The following is a 27,444-nucleotide window of genomic DNA, read 5'->3' as shown; positions in this document are numbered from 1 at the left end:
CAACCTTTTATATTTATTTTTTCTCAAATAATCGCAGCATTGGTAAACTTTTTTTTTTTTTTTAATTTTGAGTGCTTCAACTATAGTGAAATAAATATATAATTAGTAATAATACAACCCCAAATCAGAAAGAGTTGGGACAATATGGAAATTGCAAATAATAATACAAAAAAAGATTTCCAAAAAATTTGCATTTCATTGCAGACAATACAAAAAAAAATATTTAACGTGTTCCTCGTGGTTTTTTAATGATTATTTTAAATAAACGTTTTCCAATTTTGGTTGTTGCAACATATTTCAAGAAAAGTTGGAACAGTAAACATTTACCACTTTGTAATGTTGACATTCCTTTTCACAACCCTTAGACGACGTTTTGGGAATGAAGACAACAAGTGATGAAGTGTTTCAGGTGTAATTTTTCCCATTCTTCCTTCAAACAAGTCTTAAGGTAGACAATAGTACAGGGTCTTGACAATGCGCCACACATTCTCTATCAGAGATAGGTCGGGACTGCAGGCAGGCCAGTCAATTACCTGTATCCTCTTCCTCCGCTGACAGGACTTTATAATGTGTGCAGAATTTGGTTTTGCATTGCCTTACTGAAATATGCATAAGCCTCCCTGGAAAAAAAGGCAGTGTATTGTGCTCCAAAATCTCTGTCTCAGCTCAACTTTTCAGCAGTAATAGTGCCATCACATCTGATATTTAGGAAAATCATGCAATGTAAATTTGGCATTAGGCGACAAGCAAACCAGATGTCAGACATAATAAAACAGGATATTTCTATTGTCAGGATGATCAGAAATTTAACTACAGTCTTCTAGACTTCTCTAATGAAGAACACACACACATACACACACACACACACACACATACATAAAGATTGATTATCAACTTATAGGATGTCCTGCAATCTAATAGGCATCTTGACAGAATGGCACAATAAACATCTTTTCACTGGCAGCTAATACATAGAAAGTCTTTCTCATTTAATATAGAATAGAAGACAGCAGAATTCACATGTACTGACAGCTGTTTAAGTAACATCAAACGTCCAGTTCCACATGAGAGGTCTCCATGACCTCTAGAATAGGCCTGAAGATTTTAAAGAAGTAAATAACTTGGCATACAGATAAAGCAATTTCATTCATATCACACATATGATTCTAGTTTTACTCTAAAGAGGGAAGACTAGTCATTATATAATCTAGGCACCTGAACAATTCACCAATGCAAAGGTATTAATAATCATATCACAGAAAGGATATTTTCTAATCCTGGTGTGGTCATCATCCAGATACCCACTCCTTCGATGAGCACAGACGACCCTTTAACCTTTAATCATATCATTATCACTTATTATCATGTTTTTCATGCATGAGAGGGCTTTAGCAATCAACCTATAAAGTGTTGATTATTGTGAAACTGCACAGAAATAGAGAAGTAGTATTGCAAAGAACAGCAAATCGCGTGCCCAGAATGAAGAAGTACTGCAAATCTATGGTGACATCTGCCTTAGAGGTCAACCGTCAAGAGAAGATGCACAGAAGGCAAGGATGATAGAGTACTGTGGTATAAAAAGGAAGCATCTCTGAAAGAGAGTTTAGAGTTTAACCTCTCATGCGCAGTGTTACTTTTGGTTTCTGTCCTGCTTGAGCAAATAAAACTTATAATTTTTAACAGATTGACTCCGAACCCATTTTTGAACATGCTCTGGACCCTTTGAAGTCCAACAATCTGTAATTTAATTTTATGTTTGGATTACAATAAAAATAGCAAAGAACCTAAAACTGATCCTTAAGGCACTGCATGCTTTACTGGCCTGACACTTGACAGTTCTTTTACATTTACAAACTGGTAATGATTAGTATGATGGTCATGACTTAAGCAACCTTAAAGCCCATCTCTAGACACCTGTATAGGTGCAGTTTTTGTGTATTTGTGTAGCATTACAACTGACTGAACCTCAACAACAACATCGTTTACCTTTGCCACCTGACCCTGCAGCAAGGAGCAAAAGAAGGGGGCAAAGAAGCCCTGAAGAACTGTTCTGCATATTCTGTAATTGCTGCATCTGCTGCATCTGCTCTCTGTGCTGCTGCATCATCATAGCCATCGACTTCTCGTGTCTCCTGTTGGAGTTTTCTAGCAGCTCTCTAAACTCTCTAGCTCTGTTACTCTCAGCTTCTGACGCCTGTCTCTTGAACTCCTCCATCTCCTTGCTCATCATGTCTGCCTTCTCCTGAAAGCCCTTGTCCAGCAGAGCCGCCTGCTCCCTTAGTTTGCTGTCCAGGGCACGCTCTGCCTCCTCCCGCTGCTGCTTCATCTCCTCCTCCATCTTCTCTTTCATCTGCTTTATCCGCTCTTCATTACTCTTTTTCTCTGCCTCCATCTTCTCCATCAGTTGCCGCTGTGTCTCCTCTTTAGCTTTGATTTCCTTTTGCAGCAGAACTGCTTTCTCCATTTCCTCTGACCATTGACATAAAGTGGAGGACAAAAATATATAGCAATAACAGACTGTTTTACTTTAAGGAAAATATTTTGGGCAGTTTATTTGAATGAAAAAATGACATAATGACAGTTATACCAGGCTAGGTCTTAATAAATAGTCATCAATCATAATTTCAGTAAGTTACAATATAATAATCTGAAAAGATTCTTACAGTTAAATTTTGCAACACAAAGGCAGCATGAAGCCCTTTATGCTAGGCCATGATCCATTACTATTTATTTCCATTTTGATTGTTATTTTATGAAATAAATGTATATTTTGCTTAATCCCTTATTTAAGCGCTTGGTTTGCCAGCGCTCGCAGATCATTAACACAGAATCATTGAAGTTTGATTCAGATGCTGCTGTGGTGTCAGGCAGTAAGGTACTGATTCAACACCAGTTGAATCACACATGCACAGTATTATACATCTCATCTGAAAAAAAAAAAGTTTCTGATTTTGTACTGCTGATCTGTAAGCAACGGTATCTGATTCTACCTGAGAACAAGGTTTGAGTGATATGCATTACAGTGCAGTGGTCTGAATGATTAATATTTAGCATTGTTTTTCTGTGTTTGGTTAAATGTTCTTGAAAATATATTAGATTATTTATGAAAAATAATGTTTAACTTCACAAACCATTATTGTTGCTAGTATTAATAATAATTAATTTAAAAGCATGACTGCATAAACTTTAATGTAATGCTTTTCAAAAAACTTTAAGCTATTTTTTAAAAGAAAAATTTACAAATATTTCAGAAATCATGTGTATTTGGTACAATATTATTGTTATGGTACTTGGAGAAGCACAAGAGACATTTTTTATTTTACATTTTTGTTAAAGGATACGCTAAAATACTTTTGAGAAATATAGAACACATCTCTTTAGGTTTAGTAAGTTAATAAAAGATGAAAATTTACTAGCATGTGCGTTATCAGCTCATCAATTCTCAAATTGGACACATCTAAATGAAACCAGATTTTGATTCTGTTCTGTTTATCTGGTCTGGCTCCAACTGATTGTACCAAAAATGAGATTAGAGAAGCACCAGAGTAATTCTTGACTGCAGTGAGAGCCACTCTAGTAGTTGGCATGTGCAGATCTGATGTTCAGCTCACAGTCATCATCATCATCATTAGTTCTCTTTTCACAGCTGATCACTCAGTGTACTGTTCTAGTAACGGAATAGCTCGAAATATTGATTTATTTCAAAGAGTCAGAAGGGGTATCAGGCATGTTTTAAAGTAAGTCATTTGTGCTTACTGGAAATGCAAACCATTTCAAGTGATTCAGTTCGATTTGGTGAACTGGTTCACTTAGGACAGAGATGCTCAACCTTGTTCCAGGAGATCTACCTTCCTGCAGAGTTCAGCTGCAACTTTAATCAAACACACCTGTCATTAATTACCAAGTGCTCCTTCATGTCCTACTTAGTGGATTTAGTTGTGTTTGATCAGGCTTGGAGCAGAACTCTGTAGGAAGGTGGATCTCCAGAAACAGGATTGAGCAACGCTGACTAGATTATCTGGTTATAAAGAAGGATTCATTTGTGAATCTGCCATCACTAGGTCTGAGTAATTGATCAGGCCATGTTCATGCTGGTGGTTAACTGATGCTTTAAGAAAAGGTAAATGTAAGATTTGAAAAGGTTAAAACTCTCACCTTTAATCTTTTTCTCCTTCTCAGTCAGTTTTTTGTCAGCCTGCAGAATGGCTTTAGAATCCACTGATTTCTGCTTCAGAAACTTGTCTAAGACCATTTCAGCCTGTTGACACACACAAAACATCTGCTTTCTAATCCAAACACCACCCATGAACTAACTCACACAAACTGTGCACATCGTTACAGGTAAAGACATTTTAGATGGACCATTAATGAGCCTTTTTAAATGACAAGCAAACAAAAAAAATCAAATACACTTAAATGTTTGGTGAACTTTAATTGAAGGGCTGTTCATAATACTGTCATAAAACCTTTATATAAATAAGACTAAATAATGTGCATGATATTTTATGCATGCTTATGACAACTGTTATTAAATGTCATTTGCTCTGTTATGACATTTTAACAGTGTATTTAATATTTAATTTCATTTTAATGAAAAATTCAGCTTGTACAGCTGTAAAAGAAAATAAAACATATAAATGATGTTAATATAACATTCATGACATTTAATAAGGCCTCATCATATTCATAGTTATGTTATATTTATGACAAGTTGTGTGATCTTGGTAACAAAAAGTTGTTATGACAATGACAAAAACCGGTTGTTTTGTATTTGTTTGTGTCATAACAAGTTGTCATGAACAAAGTCATCTTTGCATCTAAAATGCCATAACTGAGCAAATAAAATGTAATAACAGTTGTCACAATCATGCATAAGATCTCATTTACCTTCATGAAATGTGTCATACACTATCATGACTAAAAAGGTTTTATGTCTTATAAAGCCCCCATTCAAGTAAAGCGTTATATTTAGCTAGTAATGACTCACTGTTACTGCGTTAGTATAACCAAACCTTTAATTAATAAACACCCACATAGCAAGAGTCTATAATAAGGAGAAAAGATGATAAATAATCCTGATGCTGCATAATATGGACAGACCTGGACTTCATTTTTAGCCTGGCTTTTGTACGTCTTCACAATGTCCTCCAGATCTTTGCAGAAGACATCATAGCCACCAGGTTTAGCATAGAAACCTTGCTTGTGTTTTTCAGTCATTGTAGCTGAAAGTGACAGCAGGAGATCCTCACATTTCTTCACTGAAGCTTGCTCATTTTGACACAGATATTCATTAAAGAGCTTATTGATTTTCCCCTAAATACACACAAACAATATTTTTGTTATTTTAGCACAGTACAGTGGCCAAACATCTGACAGTCTTAACGCATATGGCACACTTCAGCAGATTTGAAGTTGTCCTCTGATTGGTTTAAATATACAGTATTTTTAGGAGTTGGATTGTTGGACGAACCAACATTATGGAAGATTTGAATGCTGTACGGCAGTGGAACCAGAGAGAGAACTAGGCCTGTAGCTTATGTTTGTTTTGCTTTCAGTTAAGTGAACCACTGCTGCCTGTTTAATTTATGTTTACTTATTTAATCAAATCCACTGGTTCATTTCACTGTGGCGACCCCTGAAAAAAAATGGAATAAGGAAAATGAATGAATGAATAAAAGCATTAGATTTTTGTCGCTTTTCCGTCTCCTCCTTCACAATGGCCAGGGAGCCATCAGCAGGGCCAGACGGAATCTGCGGACGTTTTTTGCTATTTCTGTGGAGAATTTTGGTAAAAATCTGCAGATTTCTGCGTAATTATTTTGGGAGTATCCAGCGGAGTATCATAACTTAAACCTTAATATATGAAATAAAAAGTAATAAATTACTGAATAAATTCAGATTTACACATTTACTCAAGTAAATAAACAGAATTAATAATGGTTAAATATAAAGCTAGAAATCTGCGGAATTATGCGCGCGCAGATTCTGTGTGGGCCTAGCCATTAGTTACATTATGGCCAGATTGCACTCAGTAGTGGAGGATTTTACTGTCAGCAACCTTTGGTGCAGTGTTTTCAGATGAACAAGGAGCTACATTTTACAGACGGAATTGTATCATATTCTTTTAAACCACTGCCTCCTACAAAGGCAGGGCAAAAATGAGACAAACACTGATAGCCCTGCCCTTAAAGCATTCCTAATCTGAGCATACTGATGAAAGTATTTTGTTATTCAATTGTTGAGTGTTTTTACCTTTCAATTTTTATTAGTATTTCACAGTGTTGCAATAAAAAAAATGAATTTATTACAAATACTGCCTAGCAAAGCTTCAATTTATAGAGTTTTAAGACTTTCAGCAGGAACACACTACAAAATAGACCTCTGATTAAGTTGTAGGTAATTTGAAATGACTATGAATTAGGCCTAACCTGAGAGTAAAAAATCAAGATTCAGATTAAAGGACACACCATGAAACAACACTCATTAATCCATTACTTGTTGTTGTGAGCATAACTTTGGTGATGATGAGGATTTAATAATTTAACTAATCAATGGGTTATTGAAAGTATGCAAGGTTCACTGCATAAATCCTGCAAATACGCCAACCCAGGCTCCTTATTGATGTGTACCGCTGTATACATTTCTGGCTAACATGAAATACGTCCCAGGAGGTATGTTTTTTTGCAGTTTTTGTTTTCACGAATCCACCAGAGGCTGCTGTGTACCTTTTTCAGATCTTAAATTTACTGTTTGCCTGCTTTTCTTGTGTAAATTCACGAGAGGAAAAACCTTCAAATATTGTGATACTATTATACAATTAAAAGTGAGAAAACTATTTACTATAGGGCCTTTTATAATTACTTTTAACTCAAAATGACAACAAAACCATTTCCGCTTTTATAAAACAAGGATCATTCCTTGACCATTCAAAGCAGCCAAAGGTCAGTCTATGCAAGACTAGTTTGTTGGTGAGCCAGGGCATATTGTTTGGTTAAGATCTAGCCTACCTCAAGAACCTTCAGGTGCTTCCCATCAGTGTCCTTGAATGATCGAGCCATGAAGGCTTGCGTAGCCTTGCTGCTGAGGCGTTGGTGCTCTGAGGAGACTTGCTCCAGCTCCAGGGGGAAGGAGCACTTAACCTTCTCCATTCCTCTCTGGTACACCTCCAGACCCTCCTGCGTTGCGGCCACATTCTCAATCTGGGCCATGGCAATCACTGCGTTCTCCAGACAAGGCACAGCCCCACTGGAGATTGTGTTCACGTACATCTTTGTTAGATTACCCAGAACTTTCAAAGAAGAAAAGAAATCAAGAACAATGATATGGAAAAGGCACTGAACAAGAGATCACTGTAAACAGGCAAACTCTTCAAATTCCCTTTAAAATCACCTCTGCCAGTGACTGTGTGTCCATCTTTCAATCGCTTCACTTCGCTCTTGTCAAAGACAAACTTACAGAAACGTTTGGTGACCTCCAGGAACTCAGTGGAAAGGTCAGCAGGACTCAAGCTCTCCAGAGTGGACATTTTCTCTGGAGCTGTTGGAAATGGGAAAGTGAAGCATGTCCTGGTGGGAAAGAATTTTTGAATGCACTCCCTGGGAAGGTTGAAGCTTGTTATTTTTTTCGAAGTGCCTAGAACAGATAAACACAAGAGTTTTATCAGTTCTAAAGAATAATGAGGGTCTGTGTATGTTTTGATCATTTATTTTTCAAAATGAAATTAAGCAGAAACAAGAAAATTGCCTCTTTTTTTCAGAACAAACTAAAATCTACATATTTAGATTTTCGTTGTTTGTTTTTTTTCACAGTAGAATAAAGCTGAAAATGCATGCAGAAGTTTTATAAATCTCAATTTTTGTTTGCATGTGCCATTTTAAGTAATTCAGCATATGTTTATTTTTAGGATGGTTTCTAAGTTAAGTTTTATAGAAGCCCCTGGGTTTAATTTTGCTTGAGCAAATAGTAGCGTAGCCTAAATAACATCATACATTTACCGGCAGTCCATATGAGGTTGATCTGCTGCAAATAGTCAAGCATGCTATTTTTCATTTATAACACTGCAACTGACATTGCAGACCGACTGTCTTTAAAATGTTAATTAATTCATTTAAAAAACTTAAAACGGCTGCATAGCAGAATTTAACGGGAAGCAAATTGTATATGTACAAGTGTGCTTCAGAGCAGTTTAAAAGTGAAGGCAAACCAAGGGTTATGTGCTGTGCCAATGTGTTATTACGCTTTGTCCAACATTTATTACTTTAACAAAATTAGGCCAAGCCTACTAAGAAAAACAATGTGTCTAAAAAGCTGTAGCCTTATAATTTGCTGTTACTGCTAAAATAAATTTGATATTTTTCCTTATTTGCCAGCTTAATACTTCTAACCACTGAACTATTAAACGGCTCTGCACTGGTGTTTCGAAAAAAGCCAAAACTTTTCTAATATTTTGTTTTTACATTCAACCACACATCCAAAAACCAAATCAAGAGTTGTTGTTTTTTGTTTCTAAATACTGCAAAGCTGCATTCTATACTATATGCAGTAGCAGATGATTGGTGTTTATCTCTCTGTTTTGTTGTTTTTCTTTGTTTTGTGCAGTATAAGTTGATTTTTTTCCCACTGGCTACATTTTCATGTTATATTGTTTTGTGTGAACACATGACTTATTGAAGTTTTCAATAGATGTGTTTTTGGCTTCTTTATTTTGTATACAAATTTAAACAGTACATTCAAAATTTGGCAGCTACAGTCTTATCCAGTATGTGGTATCAGAGTAATGTTGATCTGTTAACAAAGTTGTAAGAGCTCATGAGATTCAGCAGTATATTACCAGGTTTCAGCTTCAGAGCAAACTCTAGATATTCATCCTCTGTGGCATCTTTGCCATCAATCTTTCGCTCGAGGGTGAAGTCCCTCACAGACCAGATGAAACTAGGAAAGAACTTTACAAACTCAGTGGAATCATCAACATCTTCATCTGACGATTTGACCTTGATGCACTCTGTTAGTTCAGTAACATATCTGGCAGATTGTTCAGGTAGAAACATAAAGTGACTGTCCAACCACTCGATAAGCATTCATTAGGGCTGCCCTCAACTAAAGATGTTGTGTCACTCATATAGTGTTGAATGAGGAAAACATGTAATGGTCAATACAACGTCTAATTTTCCAGAAAGAAAAGTAAGAATTCCAGAAAAACTATCAGCCGTATTGTGATCTCATTCTCTTCAAGTGTGCATGCACAGTATCTTGGGCAAACTGAAAAAAATAGTTATCTTTTTTTAATTTAAATGTAAATAAAATTTAAGAGACAGTTAAATTTTATTGGTGATTCTAAATATGAAAATCAATTGTAAGCTGGCCAAACCATTTGGAAGAATTTGTTGTTTTTCCTATTCCCCACACATCTGAAATCTTGACTACTTTGTAAGATGGCACATCAGATTATCTTGTGGGGCCAGGAGTAACTGCTCTCAGTCAGGGCAGTTAATATTCTGGGCACCAGAATGTGGGAGCAAATATCCTGTCAAGAAAGAGGCTCAATGTTCCAAACTTAGCAATTTTGTTGCTAGATTTAGCAACTTTTCATACTATCCTAGCAACTTTTTTATTTTTTTCAAAAAGCACCTAGCAACAAATTTAGCAATTTTTAACATTAATTTGGCTACTTTTAGCAATTTTTAAAAAGTGACTCAAAAGAGCAGTGGCTGCAGGCTTCAGTCACTAGAGTAAATTGCTAGCTCAGATTGTTTTTCATAACTGTTAATTTACTGATGTTTGTTAACATGTATAAGTGTTGGTAATTTAGGTAGCAATAAATTCCATTAGTGCTATAATTGTTTTCACTTTCACAAACTTGTTAATTTCACAACTTATAAAAAGTAAGTACACAAGCTGCAATTGTTAAAAAAATGTAACTGTTTATTATCAGTTATATTTAAAACTAAAAAATTCTTATCAAAAAGTGTTTGTATTACTTTTACGAATAATCAACTCTACGTTTTCATACAAATCTAAATGGACATATTTCAAATAATGTTTTTGCTGAGATGGCCAGTCAATTTGAGAAAACAGTAATTGTTTTGTATACTACATAAAGATGTTGGTTTGAGTTGCGATTATGCAATTATGTCATCATGCAAAGTAATATGTCAATAAGAACCTACTCACTCTGGTCCCCCAGGCTCTGTGATTGGTTGGGGAAATTCCAAATTGCACCAAAAAACAAACGATTACAATTGGCTTAAGTCTGGCAATGAAAATTTGGGACATTGCAATCTGCAGAACCTGAAAACTTAAAAAGAAAAGAAAAAAGAACCTATTCATTGTGCATCTGGATGTAATGTTTTAATATAATATAATACATGGCGCCTCAGAGAGTAGAGACAGTCTCCAGGAGTTACCTATGTGTGTGCGCTTAGAGATGTGTGTGTATGTGGTCCTTTACTGACTCAGTAGGTGCAGAGAATAATGTCAAACAGCCATGTGTGTATGGTTTATCGTCGCAAAATGCGCCTAAAAGTCCTACATGACAACAATAGTTTGATTATGGCGTTTACATGTCGGTACTGCACAGCAATAATGCCACTAAAATAGGAATACCCCACATGTCTCAGTTCAAATTGTATTCACGACGATTTTGACTTGCTTATGAGATAAGCATATCTAACGTGCTATTTGGATGAAGCAACTTTTGAACTCCCATGAAAAAAGTGGTTTTGTCACACTCACCCAAGCAAACGAGTGGTGCGCAACACTGAGGCAGCCCGGATTGCCAGCTGTGTGCAAAGCACTTGGGCCCCGTTTACACTAATGCATTTTAGTTTGAAAACGCATAAGTTTTGCTACGGTTACGCCATCCGTCCACACTACGCCGGAGTTTTTGAGCGCCGAAAATGGAGCGTTTTGAAAATGCTGAAGAGGCCGTTTTCATTCGAAAACGCTGCAGCTCCGTCTTAGTGTGGATGGGGGAAAACGGAGACATCTGAAAACGGAGGCGGGGCTGTCGGCATCCGCCTGTATGATTGGGGCTTTTGCTCAATATTAAGTACACTGTTAAAAATTGTCCCGTTAAAAAACAGTAAAATACTGGCAGCTGCAGTTGCCAGCAATGTACTGTTATTTTACAGTATGTTGCTGTAAAAATACATGGACTGCATTGATTTACACAATACTCAAGTGAACTCATTTTGCTCACTGAAAGCAACTGCCTCAACTTGGTCAACTGCTGAATGAGTTTATGAAGTAATGTGCTATATATGCTTAGAAGCATACTTATAATGATAACCTATTTTAGTTAATTAGAAAAGTTCGGTTTAACTCTAATGTCTTATTTTTCACAACAGCACACATACATGTAAATCTGGAATCACCAGAGAGATTCTGACTGCATCAGCAACTTAACAGCCGCTATCTTTAAATAGAGAAACATGCAGAATAACATCAGCAGTTCATTGTTCATCTTTAACTCATACACTGGCTCTACTCTCCTCCACAACGGTGACAGACAGAATAAATTAGCTTCAGGTTTTACAGTAAAATACTGTTTTTTCCTTGATTTAACAGTAATCTACTGGCAGCTGTGGTTGCCAGCAATATACTGTTTTTTTACAGTCTATTTCCGTTGTGTAAATTAACAGTATATTACTGTTAAAATACATTTTTACATTGTGTTTTTACCTCTTATACCTTTAACCCTTTAAACCCCAGAGCATACACTTCAGTTTTAATTGAAGTGTCCACACTACTGAGTGTTCAAGAAACATGTAGCAAAGCTGAAGTAAATTCATTAATTAACTGACTAATTAAATGATAATTGAGGATTAACAATGAACAAATGAAGAAATACTGAAGGGAAAAAACAAGAACAGAACATACAAAACTTTAGTCACAGCTTTATAATGAAATAACCTGAAGAACAACAAATGATTAAATCATTGAAATGATCAGCGGATGATTAAACAACTCTACAAACATCATCACCAGCTACACTTATTACTTAATACATGTATTTTTGTATAACATTTACTAAAGTTCTTCTTGAGAAAAAGTGAAAGTTTTACGTCACCATCATGGAGAACAGAGTTTGCTTTAGTTGGGCTCTTAGCCCTGTCATTTTTAACATTTATATATCGTGGCTGCTGCAATTGTTAAGAACTTTGTTTGACAAACTCCTTTGTTGTGGCAAGCAAGCTAAAAACCTAAGTAAGATCTGGTGTTGTTCATGTTGCTATTAAATGGCAGAGTCTGTTCTCATTTAGTATAATAAAATTTACTGCTCCTATTCAATGTTAAATCTATTATTTTACATTATGTGTATATGTATATGGCAATGATTTCTGGAAGTTTTTAAGAATATCTTGGACAATAACACTGCTCTATGGTGTAAATCGCACTCAAAGAGACATCAATAATCAGCGTATGAACCTCAATAATGGTGAAAACAAATTTAACAAAATTAACAGTTTAACTCACAAACAGGCAACTGAAAGTCTAAACATAAACAACAGCAGAATCAAACACAAATAAAGAAAAGTGTGAGACCATTATACAACATTTATTTATACCGCAATGCATGCTGGGATTTTTGTACAGTGCCACTCCCAGCATGCATTGCAGCATGAAACATTTGAGATGTTACCATTGTTGAGATACAAGGTCAGATTCATGAGGTCTGAGTGTGTATTTGTCATATCTGAACTGTTTTTGTATGTTATTTCTTTACTGTTAAGTAATTACAGAGGTATCTTTTCTGTTTCCACTTCTCATTAATTAAATTAATACCTGCAACTAAGCATAAAATCTATTGCATGAGGCCCTTCTTCCAGATTTATAACAAAACATTTATCAGAACTAATTTTAGATAATTAGATTTCTCTATTTATTGACTTCCCAACTTTATTGCTATAGTACAAACGTTTTGTAAAGTCTGTATTACAGCAGTTGGAAAGTCTTCTTGAATGAGTTCAAGGGTGAAGAGCCCAACTAAACCAGCCCCTCACTCCATTACGGTGACACAAAAAACACCTTAATTTCTGTTGGATCTCAATGAGAATAGTGTGGAAGTCCAAGTAGTCAGTAATAAGTGTGTCTGCTGTTGTTTGTGGAGTTGTTTAATGATCCTCTGCTGAGACTGAAGCTGTTTTATTTTATTTTATTTAATGTTGTAACTCAAGTCACTGTTTGTATTTCTTGTTTATTTTCTTCAGTAATTTTAATTATTAACAGCAGGTGTTCATCAGTGTCTGAATTCACTCATTAGTGTTCATTAAAACTGTCAGGTGAACTATATTAGTTAACTAGTATATAAAATAGTGAACAAGGGCACAAAGTGTGATTTCAAACACAGACTTCAAAACATCGAATCTGAACTCTGTTAGCTCACAGTTTTCTGCAGTTGGTTGCTTTCTCGAAAACAAAAATGTTACCCAGAAAGCACTGTTTTTAACAGAGTATTACTGTTTTAGTGAAAAAACATTATTTTACCGTACAATCTGACCGTTTTTTAACAGCAATTTTTTACAGTGTAGCCTACACACAGTTAAAGTTCTGCATCCTCTCCTTGTAAGTTCAGACTTTGCAAGTTTGATATGGAAAACAGACTCCCGAGAACATATGAAAGTAAATCAGTTGCGAAACTCGATAGCTTGCAAATGTAAATGTGAGCACTTGTGATAATAATATTTGTATGTGTAGGTTGAAATGTACACTTACAGCTCTGATGTGAACAGCTGAAATCCTCGATTTGCACACACACACAACAATCCACACACTTGTGTTTTAAATTTGAAGTTGCAGATTAATAGTTGTGTATTTGTAAAATGTCATTCACAAATACAAAGTGACAGACACACGTGTGCACGGCAAATTTGACTGCATCTTCGCTCTACAACCACAGGTCGGCACTCACAACCTCTCAGATTCGTCAGTACAACTACAAATCTCCCGCGCTCTGACTTTTGCTACACATCTCCCGCGATCTCTGTAGCAGAACTCATCTGTGCACTCGCAGATGCAGAGGCGTGAGCAGCGCTGGGCAGGGGAGGGGCGGGGCTGGTGTAAAGCTGTTTGATTGGCTGATGCCTGACCAATGAACAATGCCAGCAGCCAACAGGACTGAGGTGCAAAATAATCATTTCCCACGATTATTTTATTATTTAGGGTTTATTTAAACTCTTTTCTGAAGAGATTCTTGTTAAAAATAATAAATTCTGTGGAAATGTACATACCAGTAAAAGAGCAGCAAAGCCAGTTTATTGGCTAGAGCCAGCCAATGAGATGGGGCGTTTCTGTTTGTCAGGACACAGGGCAGCTCATGTTGTTGGAGGCCTCGAGCAATCAGAGGGTAAGTTATGATTTTTAATAATTATCTATATGTTCAATACTGTTAGCTAAGCTAAGGACTGTGCTGGGTGCTTCTCTTGTTTGTTTCTTATATAAGAAAACAGTTATGAGTTATCTAGGAGCTGCTTTCAATCATGTTATATGGTTCTAAAGATACGATTCAACCCACATGAAATAAGAAGTTGTAATAGTATTTATAGTAAATAATAGTACGTTTTTGAACCATACTAACTATAGTAAACTGTATTATACAGTATATATTGCAGTATCTACAACTTTGTTAATGAATGCAACAGCACACTGTAGTATTAACTAGCATGAACTTTAATAAATTGAAGTATATTTACACACACACACACACACACACACATTAAAAGCAATTAAAAATAACACTAGGCGTTTCAGTTTCTTACAGATCATACTGGTTTTTGTTATTATAACCTGCATCATATCTATCTATCCATCTATCTATTTACATGTTTGTGTACAGTGTGTCCTTTATATCACTTTTTTAATTATGAACGTTACTAACTATAGGTTATTTCTCAGTTTCCTGTAAGGATGGAGTGACAGGAGAGATCAGCATGTTTCAAGTCGATGAGGAACTCAGAGAAGCTGCATAGCTTGAAAAGGATGTTATTTATGCTAAAGATGACATGATAATCCAGCTCATCTACAAACACTTCAAAATGATTCAGATCATTCAAGAGGAAGCCGACTTTATTTTCTCTTTTTTCTTGCCAAGATGACTACAGATTTGAACAAAACACACACTCACCCACAAACACAACTTTTATTTTGATAATTGTTTAATGTAGTATTTTTACACTTTACTGTAAGGCAGGGGTGTCAAACTCAGTTCCTGAAGGGCCGTAACCCTTCACGTTTTTAGTTGCAACCCTGCTTCAACACACTTAAGTGAAAGTTTCAAACAAACCTGAAGGACTCAATTAGTTTGATCAGGTGTGTTTAATTAGGGTTAGAACTAAACTTTGCAAAGCTGCAGCCCTCCAGGAACTGAGTTTGACACCTGTTCTGTAAGGGAATGTAATTTGTCAAATAAAATTTACAGTCCAAATAAGTGCAGTGCAAATGTCTAGTTACTTGTATTGAAATATTTCAGGGTTTTTCCTTGTCCATAATGAGATGGAGGTGGTAAATCCAACTTCATCATTACCCATCAAATGTTATCTCCTCTTTAATACTTTGCTCAAGCCTTAACTAATGGTCAGAAAGCAAGCCATTGTGTAAAGCTGGTTGATGCTCGCTGTAATAGAGAGAGATGATGACTGTTCAGCTTATGTTGCTTAACCCTGCAGATGAGATGCTCAAAGTGGACCCTCAGCCGAGCGATGGACACTGTCTCCCTCACCTAGTTGCTCTTCCTTTGAACACACATATCATGTTGAAGGATGCAAGTTGTGGACCTAAATCAGATGTAATGCATGTAGATGTAAAAATTAGAAAGAAATGAAACTGCTTTAAAATGTATTAGGTTTTACATATAAATGCGTGTTCTTAACAGATTTGTTTCAACTTAATATTTGCATAATAAATGGCATTAGAATGTTTAGTTTTAAACAGATAGCTATATTTCAATTTTTTCAAATTTAAGCTATATATATATATATATATATATATATATATATATATATATATATATATATATATATACATACAAGTATACTTCAATTTATTAAAGTTCATGCTAGTTAATACTACAGTGTGCTGTTGCATTCATTAACAAAGTTGTAGATACTGCAATATATACTGTATAATACAGTTTACTATAGTTAGTATGGTTCAAAAACGTACTATTATTTACTATAAATACTATTACAACTTCTTATTTCATGTGGGTTGAATCGTTTCTTTAGAACCATATAACATGATTGAAAGCAGCTCCTAGATAACTCATAACTGTTTTCTTATATAAGAAACAAACAAGAGAAGCACCCAGCACAGTCCTTAGCTTAGCTAACAGTATTGAACATATAGATAATTATTAAAAATCATAACTTACCCTCTGATTGCTCGAGGCCTCCAACAACGTGAGCTGCCCTGTGTCCTGACAAACAGAAACGCCCCATCTCATTGGCTGGCTCTAGCCAATAAACTGGCTTTGCTGCTCTTTTACTGGTATGTACATTTCCACAGAATTTATTATTTTTAACAAGAATCTCTTCAGAAAAGAGTTTAAATAAACCCTAAATAATAAAATAATCGTGGGAAATGATTATTTTGCACCTCAGTCCTGTTGGCTGCTGGCATTGTTCATTGGTCAGGCATCAGCCAATCAAACAGCTTTACACCAGCCCCGCCCCTCCCCTGCCCAGCGCTGCTCACGCCTCTGCATCTGCGAGTGCACAGATGAGTTCTGCTACAGAGATCGCGGGAGATGTGTAGCAAAAGTCAGAGCGCGGGAGATTTGTAGTTGTACTGACGAATCTGAGAGGTTGTGAGTGCCGACCTGTGGTTGTAGAGCGAAGATGCAGTCAAATTTGCCGTGCACACGTGTGTCTGTCACTTTGTATTTGTGAATGACATTTTACAAATACACAACTATTAATCTGCAACTTCAAATTTAAAACACAAGTGTGTGGATTGTTGTGTGTGTGTGCAAATCGAGGATTTCAGCTGTTCACATCAGAGCTGTAAGTGTACATTTCAACCTACACATACAAATATTATTATCACAAGTGCTCACATTTACATTTGCAAGCTCTCGAGTTTCGCAACTGATTTACCTTCATAAGAACATGTCAGGTACATTTTCAACGGGAACACTGTACTTTATCACCTCATTCACATCATCCTGGCTACATTGTTTCTAAACAATAAAATAAAAACATGAAGGAACTGCTGTTTTCATTTTGATATTAACAACTTAAAAGACAGCAGAAATGTGGGGGCGTTGTGCAGCATATATGAGCGTCATCTTCACTGTGTGGATATTTATAACAAAACGAAGCCTAACATTGCTGCCTCCTTTCATTTTCATTTAAAATACAAAACATGCCCTCTCTTTTGCTGAATATCAGTTTTAATAATCAATAATAGCCATTACAAAAGTATAACATACTATAAGTTTATACATTATAGGAAATAAAGGCAAGCAATTATTCAATATACACAGTGTACGTGCTTGGATTAATTATTAATTTATCTCTGCGATCAGCCAAAACATGTTACCTGAGAACAAGTAGCCTAATAGATTCAAAACACCAAAGTCGGGGAATATGTTGTTGGATATAGACAACAAGATGAATTAAATATCACGTTTAGCAAAAATAGTGAGATTAGATCCAGCAGGAGATCCTTGATGAACACTCAAACTAGCAGAGCTCTCATCTGGGTAGACAGGCTGCAGCGCTTGCCAGAGAGTGTGTGTGTGGTCACATGATGTGCGTTTTGGTGTAGACGAAGAGCTGTTCAGAAACGCTAGGTGAAAAGCTAGTGTGGACACGGATCGTTTTCATTCCAAAACGCCGTTTTAAAACAAAAATGCACTAGTGTAAACGGGGCCTTGATGTGCAGTTAAAATCCAAACCTGCCTCAAATCTTCAATGCTAATTTCACTCTCACTCTTCATCATAACATCACAACTCACAAGACAACTGTTCACCTCGACAAGATATCTTGTCGTGATTTAGTCTCATGAGATCTTGTAGCCCAAGATCTCGTCACACCCCCAGTAACTAAAGCTACAGCTCATAAAATACTTTTTACATCTGAAATTTTCAGTAAAGAAAGCAAATGTAAAGACAATGTGTTTCCTCATAATAACCTTTACTCACATAGGAAAATAAAAATGTAACAAAAAAAAAAAAAAGACTAAAAGTAAACTACAAAGTAGTGTTGTATTTGTGTTTCCTTGTGTAGACATGTGTTAAGAAGGATACTGGAGCTCCTCTATGGCCCTGTTGTCGATCGTTCCACTGCTGTTGTAAACCAAAGTGCTGCTCAGGAGCACAGCCAGACAGAAGATGTTGGTGTCATGCTTCGAGTCACCCTGAGAAGGAGAAGCATATTCTTGAACATAGAATAATCTGGAAATATTCTATAGCATTTTTTTTTACTTTACTTATTAACTTTAACATTAATTGCAGTAAAATTCTTCACACCACAACACCCTGACAGCATCTGACTCCTCGCTGGATCCATTTTCAAATCGACACATCTGTTTCACACCATTAATATAGATCCAGACAGGACTCAAATTACTGAGCTGGAAATACAGAGGCAAAATTAATGTGGGTCATATGGCCAGCAGAGATTAGAAGTAACGAAGTACAAATACTTTGTTACTGTACTTAAGTAGATTTTTCAGGTATCAGTACTTTACCCCACCATTTGTTTTTTGACAATGTTTTACTTTTACTCCTTACATTTTTACACATATCTGTGCTTTCCACTCACTACAATTTTAAACCACGTTCGTAACTTTCATTTTCATGTGTTTAGTGGTGCAATCATGATAAGTTCATGACAAGTTAGTTCATATTAATGAATCAATAGGATGTAACACTCTCACATTTACACACACTAATACACTAGGCCAATTTAGTTTACCTATTTACCCACACAATAAATCTGTAGAATTTGAATTTTATTTAAGATCTATTCCCCATGTCTTTTTACTGATATTTACCTAGTGAAACTAAAACTTGTAGTAGTTTTGTACTTTATATATATATATATATATATATATATATATATATATATATATATATATATATATATATATATATATATACACACATATACATACATGTTTTCAGGCCATATTCATATACTTTTACTTGAGTACAAAAGTCTAGTCAGTACTTTAACTTTTATCAGAGTCGTTTTAAACATGAGTATCTGTACTTCTACTTGGGTAAAGGATGTGTGTACCTTTGCCATCTCAGCTGGCCAGACAGCAAAAACTTTTGGCCCAGATAGTTCAAAATCTTTTTTTACTTATCCAGACCTGCACTGGGCCAACTCCGGGCTAGATGCAGATTCTCTTATGTTGATTTTGATATGTTGAAGTGCGGGTCAGATCTGGTTCAGATATGTTCATGATCTGGTCTAGTTCTGTGCTAGATCTGAGCCAATACCATGCTGGATCTGATTATATATATATAATTTGCATTTATATTGTATACACATCAAACTCAGAATTTAGTTCCAGCCCTGTTCCTACCGGTTTCAATCAAGCCTGAAGTGATCAATTAATTTGGTTAGCTGTGTTCAATTAGGGTTAAAGCTGAACTATGCATAGCTGTGTCCCTTCAGGAACTGAGTTTGACACCTCTGCCTTAAGCTATAAACACACAAAAAGGTTGAAAGTACTGCTATGTACATTTAAACAAGTACTGTGCCAAATAAAATATCACCTGGGAATCTAATGTTAGAGCTTACACAACAGCCTTTAGTTAACTGTAAACATTTAAAAAGTATAAATAAATAAAATAAATTTAAACATTTGAGTATTTTTGATAAAATGTTCCTTAACGCTGAGTGAAGTTTATTTATAAAATAATCTTGAGAGGATAACTGGCTTATGATTGACCACAGCTGGTCCCGCATTAGCTATCACATAATTTACCAATCAGATGAATCCAAACACACATAAACAGCTGAATTTTCCTTACCTTAGCCGTCTTCATCTCGAAGAATCCCCCTGTACACTCTAATTTCTTTTCCTCTTTCCTAGCATAATACAGGGGAGTTCTCAAGACCTTCCTGAGCTTAGACTCCCCTCACCTGATGAAACAGGTGGGAGCCCTGGGCTCAAAAATCTTAAAAGCTTGGTGCTCTCTCCTATAACAGCATGCCAAACATGCATTTACTTATCAATAATCAGCTAAGTGTGAACTCTTGAAACTACTTAATGTGCTTACATAATGTTTAGCAAGCTTAAAATGTTGCTTCACAATAAGAATCTGAATAATTATCACCAAAAACTAATGCAGCAGCAGTTAATTTCAAAAAACAAAATAATTCAAATGAACAACACTAACACGAACACTAACAATAAAGTCACATATTCTATTTACCAATAAAATCTCTATATTTTAGATCTTGTTGTTTTTTTTACTAAGAAGAATGAGGGGTTAGTGACACAATTGGGAATAGGATGCAATAAATGTCTTGTGTCATTTGTAAATTTATAATACAGTTTTCATCAAACCAACTGGATACAACTAGACTATTATTATTAAACTACTTGACTATTATACATCTATTTGTTCTTAACTCATGCTGGGTTCTGGTACTAACTGCTCCAATACTGTTCTTAGATAGTAGTAATTCAGGGGTTACTTTACCTTTTCCACATCTCCGAGTCCCTCAGTGTCCAGCAGCACGAGAGTGGTTCCTGCTTTAGTGGGATGGGGCACACACCACATCCAGATGCCCTTTGTCTTGGATTCAATAGTACTGCCCAGAGCAAATCCTAAAGGATAACACATGTCAGAAACTCACACAATGGCTTACAGGTAGCTTTGATCTGCTTGACATGTGGACGCTGTTTGTGTATGTCTAACCTGTTTGTTTCCCAGCCAGGCGGTTCATCAGGTAGGACTTCCCGGTGCGGTAGAGACCCACCACGGCCACCACCACCACCGGCTGCTGGATCTGCTGCAAGACCTGCAGTGCCGCCGGCTGAACACAGAGCTTCCCATCTGAGTCTGTGCTGATCAGGCACACTGGTTTGTCCATGCTTACTGAAAACACTGGAGCTGTCCAACCCATAAACACACGTAACTGAAGAGATCTGAGGAGCTGCAGTCTGCCAGAAGTCAAATACCTCAGTAATGCCACTGCAGTCAGCAGTCACAAATTACCAAGATCAGGAGCATTTCCTTTATAACTTCACAGCTGATTGTGTGTGTGAAAGAGTTTCTCAACACACATAAACACGTTGAGAAGAAAAGCCCCAAAATATACTCGCATTACACATATAATAATCTATAGATAATCTGAGGTTAACAGCAAACACTGGAAATTGGACTCTCCATTTTAAAGAGCAGTACAAAATGTAGTAATACACTGAAAGAATGTATATTTCTTACCCTTTTGCTTAAGTTATCCGTCTAGCTTCGAGATGAGTTGCTTGCAAGCAAAAACTTCCAATATTGTAGCTTATTTTTAATACACAACTTTAATGCCTATTGGTCTAGATTGAGTTGGGGATTTTACTTAGATATCTTTGCTTTTTCTTTCCTGTTCTTCCTCCTCCTGTAAGCATTTGAGCAGCAGACTAACTCTGACTTTCACTTTTGAAATCAGCAGCTGCATACTGTAAAGCACATGACAGCAGATACAAAAGACTGGATTATCTGCATGCCAAACAACCACATAACAAGTCAAATACATCATCTTGGTTTTGGTGCCATTACTGCACAGATTGAAATCTTTTTTTTTTTTTTTAACTTGGGTATGATACACAGTGTACACTATGAACAAGGAATGTGAAATAGCAAAACCCTAGAATTATCAAAATTTTTACTGTTCACCTCAGACCATTTTTTCCCCCAAATTAATCGACTGGAAAATTCCTTCTTATCTTGAGGAATTTCGTCCACTCAAAATTCCTATATGTGCCTGACACTGTCAAGGAGAAAAGTCAAGTTCTAGGGAAATCTTTTATTCGTAAACTGTATTGTGTAATTGAAGAGTTCAGGTGCCGTTATTTTATTCCACCTGGATGCTATGAGGATAAACAAGAGACCAAGACCAAGCTGTCATTCATTCATATGGTGAGAATGAATAAATGACAGCTTCTAAAATTGCCTGAGAGGCATCTCTTTTTTGCCCAGTAGGCCTACCTTGTGTTTTATTTGCTAATTTAAGCTATTTTTTTTAAAAAGATAAATATAATATATAAAACTATACATTTTTACATTACCTCATAATACCTATACAACTGATAAGCTTTTTTATATTATTGGACTATGCACATATATTGATGTTCCATAATGTTTTACACTACATTATTTTAATCTACCAATCTTAGCTTACAATTTTACATTGCTCTACTGACATTAAATCCAAATCCCAAACATCAGAAATGAAAACACATTGTTAAGATTTAATTAATGTCAGTTTTAATGTTATTAATTAATGCACTTACTTGACATATTTCATTGATTCATGTTCCTTCTGCTTTTTTCCGCTGGTTTATCACAGTGGATTGAACCGCCACTTACTTGACCGATTTATATATTTAAAATTTCAGGTGGTTTGTGTAATGTGTTTTATGTTTGGTAAAATATTTTCTAATTGCATTTTTTGTGATTTTCAACTAATAACAATATCTTGTCTCTATAGGTAAATTTAGAGGGTTTCGCATAAAAAGCAGGGATTTAGCTGGTGTTGACGCAAAAGAAAATTTACCTTGTTAAAAACCAAAGCATTGTCTAAAGTGACATTTTTTGGGGGAAAAAACGTTATTTTATTTACTAGCTAATAACCTCATCCTTACACACAAAAGAAATGAAACTTCTAAACCTAATTATGGGAGCCTGACACAAAATGTTTATTTACAAGATAAGAGGTCTGATGGATTTAGAGGGTTTTGCATCTGAACTCTTCAATTCATATATTCATTCATTTTCTTTTCGGCTTAGTCCCCTTATTAATTAGGAGTCGCCACAGCGGAATGAACTGCCAAGTTATTTAGCATATGTTTTGCGCAGCAGATACCCTTCCAGCCACAACCCATCACTGGGAAACACCCGTACACTTGTACATTCACACTTATACACTATGACCAATATAGCTTATTCAACTCGTCTAGAGCATGTCTTTGGACTGTGGGGGAAACCAGAGCCCCTAGAGGAAACCCATGCCAACACTGGGAGAACATGCAAACTCCACACAGAAATGCCAACTGACCCTGTCAAGGCTCAAAGCAGTGACTTTCTTGCTGTAAGGCAATTGTGCTACCCATTGTGCCACTGTGCCTCATTGTGTATTTTAATTCATTCATATTTCTTTAGCACTTTTTTTTTTAAATGAAGATTGTCTTTAACATCTTTAATACACTCAGTTAGCTCAGACAGTTGAGACGTCTAATCTGAAATGATCTTTGAGGCACCCCATACTTTACCTGACTTGTGAACACTGTCCATTTATATTTACAAACAGATAATGGTCAATTATGTATGACTTAAACCATTGTAAAGTTTGTCTCTGAAGACCTATAAAATTCAAGCGATCTATGAGAATATAATGATCGATAGTGGTGAATAAAGCACTGAGGTCAAGTAAAACTAGTAATGAGATGGGGCCTCTGTCAGCCGCTAAGAGTAAATCATTGGTTATTTATTTATTTATATATTGATTTCTGTACTGTGATAAGGCCTGAAACCTGACTGAAACATTTGAAAAAACACTGTTCATCAAGTTGTGGTTTCTTAATAATAGGCTTACTAATGGCTAGCTTGAAAGATTTGGAACTTGGCCTAAAGATAAATAAGAGTTGATAAGGTTAAGAAGAGGTTCTCCTACTACAGGTAGCAACTCTTTCTTTAATTTTGTTGGATGGGTCTAACATACATGTAGCTTGTTTAGACATATTTAAAAGTTTATTTAGCTCTTCCTGATCTATGGTTTTGTAGCACTGTAGATTCAGTGGATTGTTTAATGAATCTGAAGTATAAGGTGGTGCAGAAAGTTTTACATCTATTTTATGTCTGAAACTTCTATTTTATCGCTGAAAAGAATCATAAAGTCATCACTACAAATTTGCATTGGGACATTTTCTTCAGATGACCATTGACTATTTGTTTAAAAAATAGCATTTTTAATTTTGCATTAGACAGTGATGAACAGTATGTGCCCAGGCAAATGTAACATAGACAATGAGGCACAGAATGTGCCAAAACAAGTCAAAGGTGAAATGTAGTTTGTGATGTTCTGAAGAACAATTAGGCTCTCATTCTTCAATTTCATTGAAGTGGAAAGAGAAATTTCTAGTTTTTCAAGTTACATAAATGCCTCTTCAAAACCAAACACAAACAATGCCCTGACATAGATTCAAACACTTACTCCATTGTCTATAAAACTTGCTGTGAATTAAAAAATTAAATATTAAATACATAAAATGCATTCATTCATTAACATTTGGCTTAATTTCCCATACACCTTTGTTCACCTATAGCATGGACCAACAACCTTCTTGCCTTTCTGTACGAAATCTGTTTGTTCTCCATGTTTGTGTGGGTTTCCTCCTGGTGCCCCAGTTTCTCCAACAATCCAAAGACATGTAGTATAGGTAAACTGGACAAATTAATCTGGGCATAACGTGTGTGAATGGTAAAGCGTGTGGGATGTTTGTGCTGTGGTGACCCCTGATAAAGGGAAGTCATCATTAAACATTTAAAGTAAAGACCTTGATTTGAAAAGCTTAATTTCTTCCATCACTACTTACAATCATTGAGACACCGTATTGCTTTATAACATATATATATATATATATATATATATATATATATATATATATATATATATATATATATATATATATATATATATATAAATAGAATATTTTAATTCACAGCAGGTTTTTAGACAATGGAGTTACTCTCAGGGCATTGTTTCAGATGATTTACTTCAAGTGAATTCAAGACTGAAATTTAAATCATTCCTCAGAACATCATACCTCATAAACTACAATTCATTTTTGACTTGTGTTGGCGCATACTGTGCATCACTGTCTAATGAGTCAGTGCATCACTGTCTAATGCATCATGCCACCTGTCTCAACTTTTTGCCATTAGAGTCTAATGAGTCAGTAAATGCAAAACAGTCAACCAATAATAAAATATGCAAATATGCAAAACTCAGTTGTCTAGTTTTTAGCTACAACTCAGTTGTCTAGTTTTTAGCTTTTAGCTACAAGTCATGTTCTGATCCACCAGAATATGTGCACATACATGGTAAAATTTCTCCAATTTTCTCAATCGCAATTGTAAGAATACATTGGGCTCTAGGGTATAGAAAAAAAAAACATTTGCTATAAATTACATTTCACTTTAGATTGGTTTCAAGTAGTCAACACTAATATTCCATTGTTCAATATTCTTAATGTCATTTTTATAAAATGAACAAATGAAGCATTCATAAAAAAAGTTTGCTTTTTAACCATTTCAGTTAGAAACATATTCGAGTGTATATACTTGAGATGGGTACAGTACTTCACAACAATGGACATTAATTTGATAAATGTTTGTATTATTCACTAGCTGTCTTGGTTATATCATGTGATAAAATTATTGCACAGACGTGTGGCTGAAAGCGCTCCAGCTATTATCAACTTTTTGCTTCATGCCACCTGTCTCAACTTTTTGCCAGTTATACGAATTGTGCTTTGATTTTTCTATATTGCTCTATATGGTGGATTTACAGCGCTGCCAGCCTGACTATTCTAATATACTGCATTTGCATCCAACCCCTTGTCCTTATGTCCCTTCAATCGCAACATCAACACACACTAAAATGTTAAGAGTAATAATACGGACTGACCCTGTGGTAAACCACTTCACTCATGTGAACATGTAGCACTTTATAAAGGAATAGTTTACTATTTACTAATTATTTACTCACTCCTTACTTAATTCAAACCTTTATGAGTTTCTTTCTTCTGCTGAACACATAATAAAGCTGGAGTCCTGTAACCATTGACTTCCGAAGTATTTGCTTTTTTAACAGAAGTCAATAATTACAGGTTTTCAGCTTTCTTTAAAATTTATTTATTTTTGAGTTCTACAGATGAAAAACTCAAATAGGTTTGTAACCCCATTCCATTGAAGGAGAGTAAATTTAAATATTTCTATGAACAATCCAAATAAGAATGTGTAGAAAATACTTGATGGCTTGTAATGGCATGTAAATGAAACAAATGAAAAAATACAGAATTAAAACTAAGAACATTACACAGTCAAATGTAAAACAGCAAGCCATCAACAGCTAGACTTCTTAGAACAAGATATTTTTATTAAAGGCACCCCTCAGCACTCTTTCACTTTGAGAATTCAAAGTTGTTCAAGTAACTTTTTTTTAATTAAGCTCACATTTTCCATGTAGTTTCAGTCATTCAGTTCATTAAGGAATTTCTTTAAATCAGATTCAAGAATTTTCTTTTCTTACTTAGAGGAATGTGGTGATGTTTTGTCCCTTTCATCACAGCCTTTGACCCTTGAGATTTGTTCTAAAGAAAACTTTGAAAGAAATACTTTTAGCTTCAGAAAACTGACTAAGTGACATGCTGTTTTAGAATTGTGTTTTGTGAAGATTTTTTTTTACTTTTCTAACTGGATAAAACATCAATGAATGTCTGTCATGTTTTTGACAAAATTATTACAATTTATGTTGTCTTGGTAATGTCAAGTTGTCCTGACAGAGACAAAAACAGATCATGAAGTATTTGTTTATGTCAAGTTGTTATAACCGACAATGTCATTTTTGCATTTAAAATGTCACAACTGAGCAAATGGCACTTTATGACAGTTGTCATAAGCATGCATAAAATCTCATTCACAAAATTAAAATAAAAAAGTTTCTTTAAAATTTCAACAAGTTGCAGCTGGAAGGGCATTCACTGCCTAAAAAAAATCCTGGATAAGTTAGCGGTTTATTCAACTAAGGGAACCTCTTATTAATAAAATAACTTTATTAAAGCGGAAAAGAAAATGAATGAATGAATAAGTATTACTAGGATGTTGATATTTAGCTTTTATTGTTGATAATGTTCATTGTATCAAACATCCTGCATTAGTTCAGGCAGGACTCGCAGTCAAGCTCTGCTATCAGCTGATTCGGAGGCCCAGCCCCTATCAATATATATATATATATATATATATATATATATATATATATATATATATATATATATATATATATATATATTGTTAATGCTGTCAATCGATTAAAAAATGTACAAATTAGTCACACCTTTTTTGAAAATTAATCACGATTAATCACATTTAAAAGACTGAAACTTGTAATTTTGGCTATTAAAATGTAAAATTAATGTAAACACAGAAAAAAAACTATTTAAATTCTAAATATAATTGTTTATTAGAAATTTTGTTTAACTTGTAATACAGA

General features: G+C 35.2%; 2 protein-coding genes and 1 long non-coding RNA gene across 6 annotated transcripts in view; 2 read left to right on the top strand and 1 right to left on the bottom strand.

Moving 5' to 3' along the window:
- LOC101886199 (uncharacterized) overlaps positions 1–27,444 on the top strand; it is an 883,799-nt gene that overhangs the window by 289,763 nt on the left and 566,592 nt on the right. The gene's annotated exons all lie outside the window — the stretch shown is intronic.
- The window catches only part of LOC148680967 (uncharacterized), a 663,035-nt gene that overhangs the window by 340,116 nt on the left and 295,475 nt on the right, over positions 1–27,444 (top strand). The gene's annotated exons all lie outside the window — the stretch shown is intronic.
- On the bottom strand, positions 969–24,546 carry LOC148680988 (guanylate-binding protein 4-like). 4 transcript variants are annotated; one of them, XM_088650295.1, is made up of 10 exons: positions 21,405–24,546; positions 20,877–21,071; positions 20,658–20,785; positions 18,246–18,355; positions 8,831–9,021; positions 7,390–7,632; positions 7,008–7,288; positions 5,101–5,313; positions 4,156–4,258; positions 969–2,469 (listed from the first exon to the last, which is right to left on the bottom strand). In XM_088650295.1, exons 2-10 carry the CDS (start codon positions 21,049–21,051, stop codon positions 1,967–1,969), a joined length of 1,947 nt encoding a protein of 648 aa, XP_088506421.1. In that variant the 5' UTR covers positions 21,052–21,071; positions 21,405–24,546; the 3' UTR covers positions 969–1,966. The 4 variants fall into 4 exon arrangements, with proteins under 4 accessions (XP_088506421.1, XP_088506422.1, XP_088506423.1 ...); XM_088650296.1 differs by lacking the exon at positions 5,101–5,313; XM_088650297.1 differs by lacking the exons at positions 20,658–20,785; positions 20,877–21,071; positions 21,405–24,546 and adding exons at positions 18,468–18,571; positions 19,983–20,488.

Source organism: Danio rerio, chromosome 4 (assembly GCF_052040795.2).
Source record: "Danio rerio strain M-AB ecotype USA chromosome 4, GRCz13ab, whole genome shotgun sequence".
NCBI classification, from domain to species: domain Eukaryota; kingdom Metazoa; phylum Chordata; class Actinopteri; order Cypriniformes; family Danionidae; genus Danio; species Danio rerio.
This window is presented reverse-complemented; position numbering and strand designations above follow the sequence as displayed.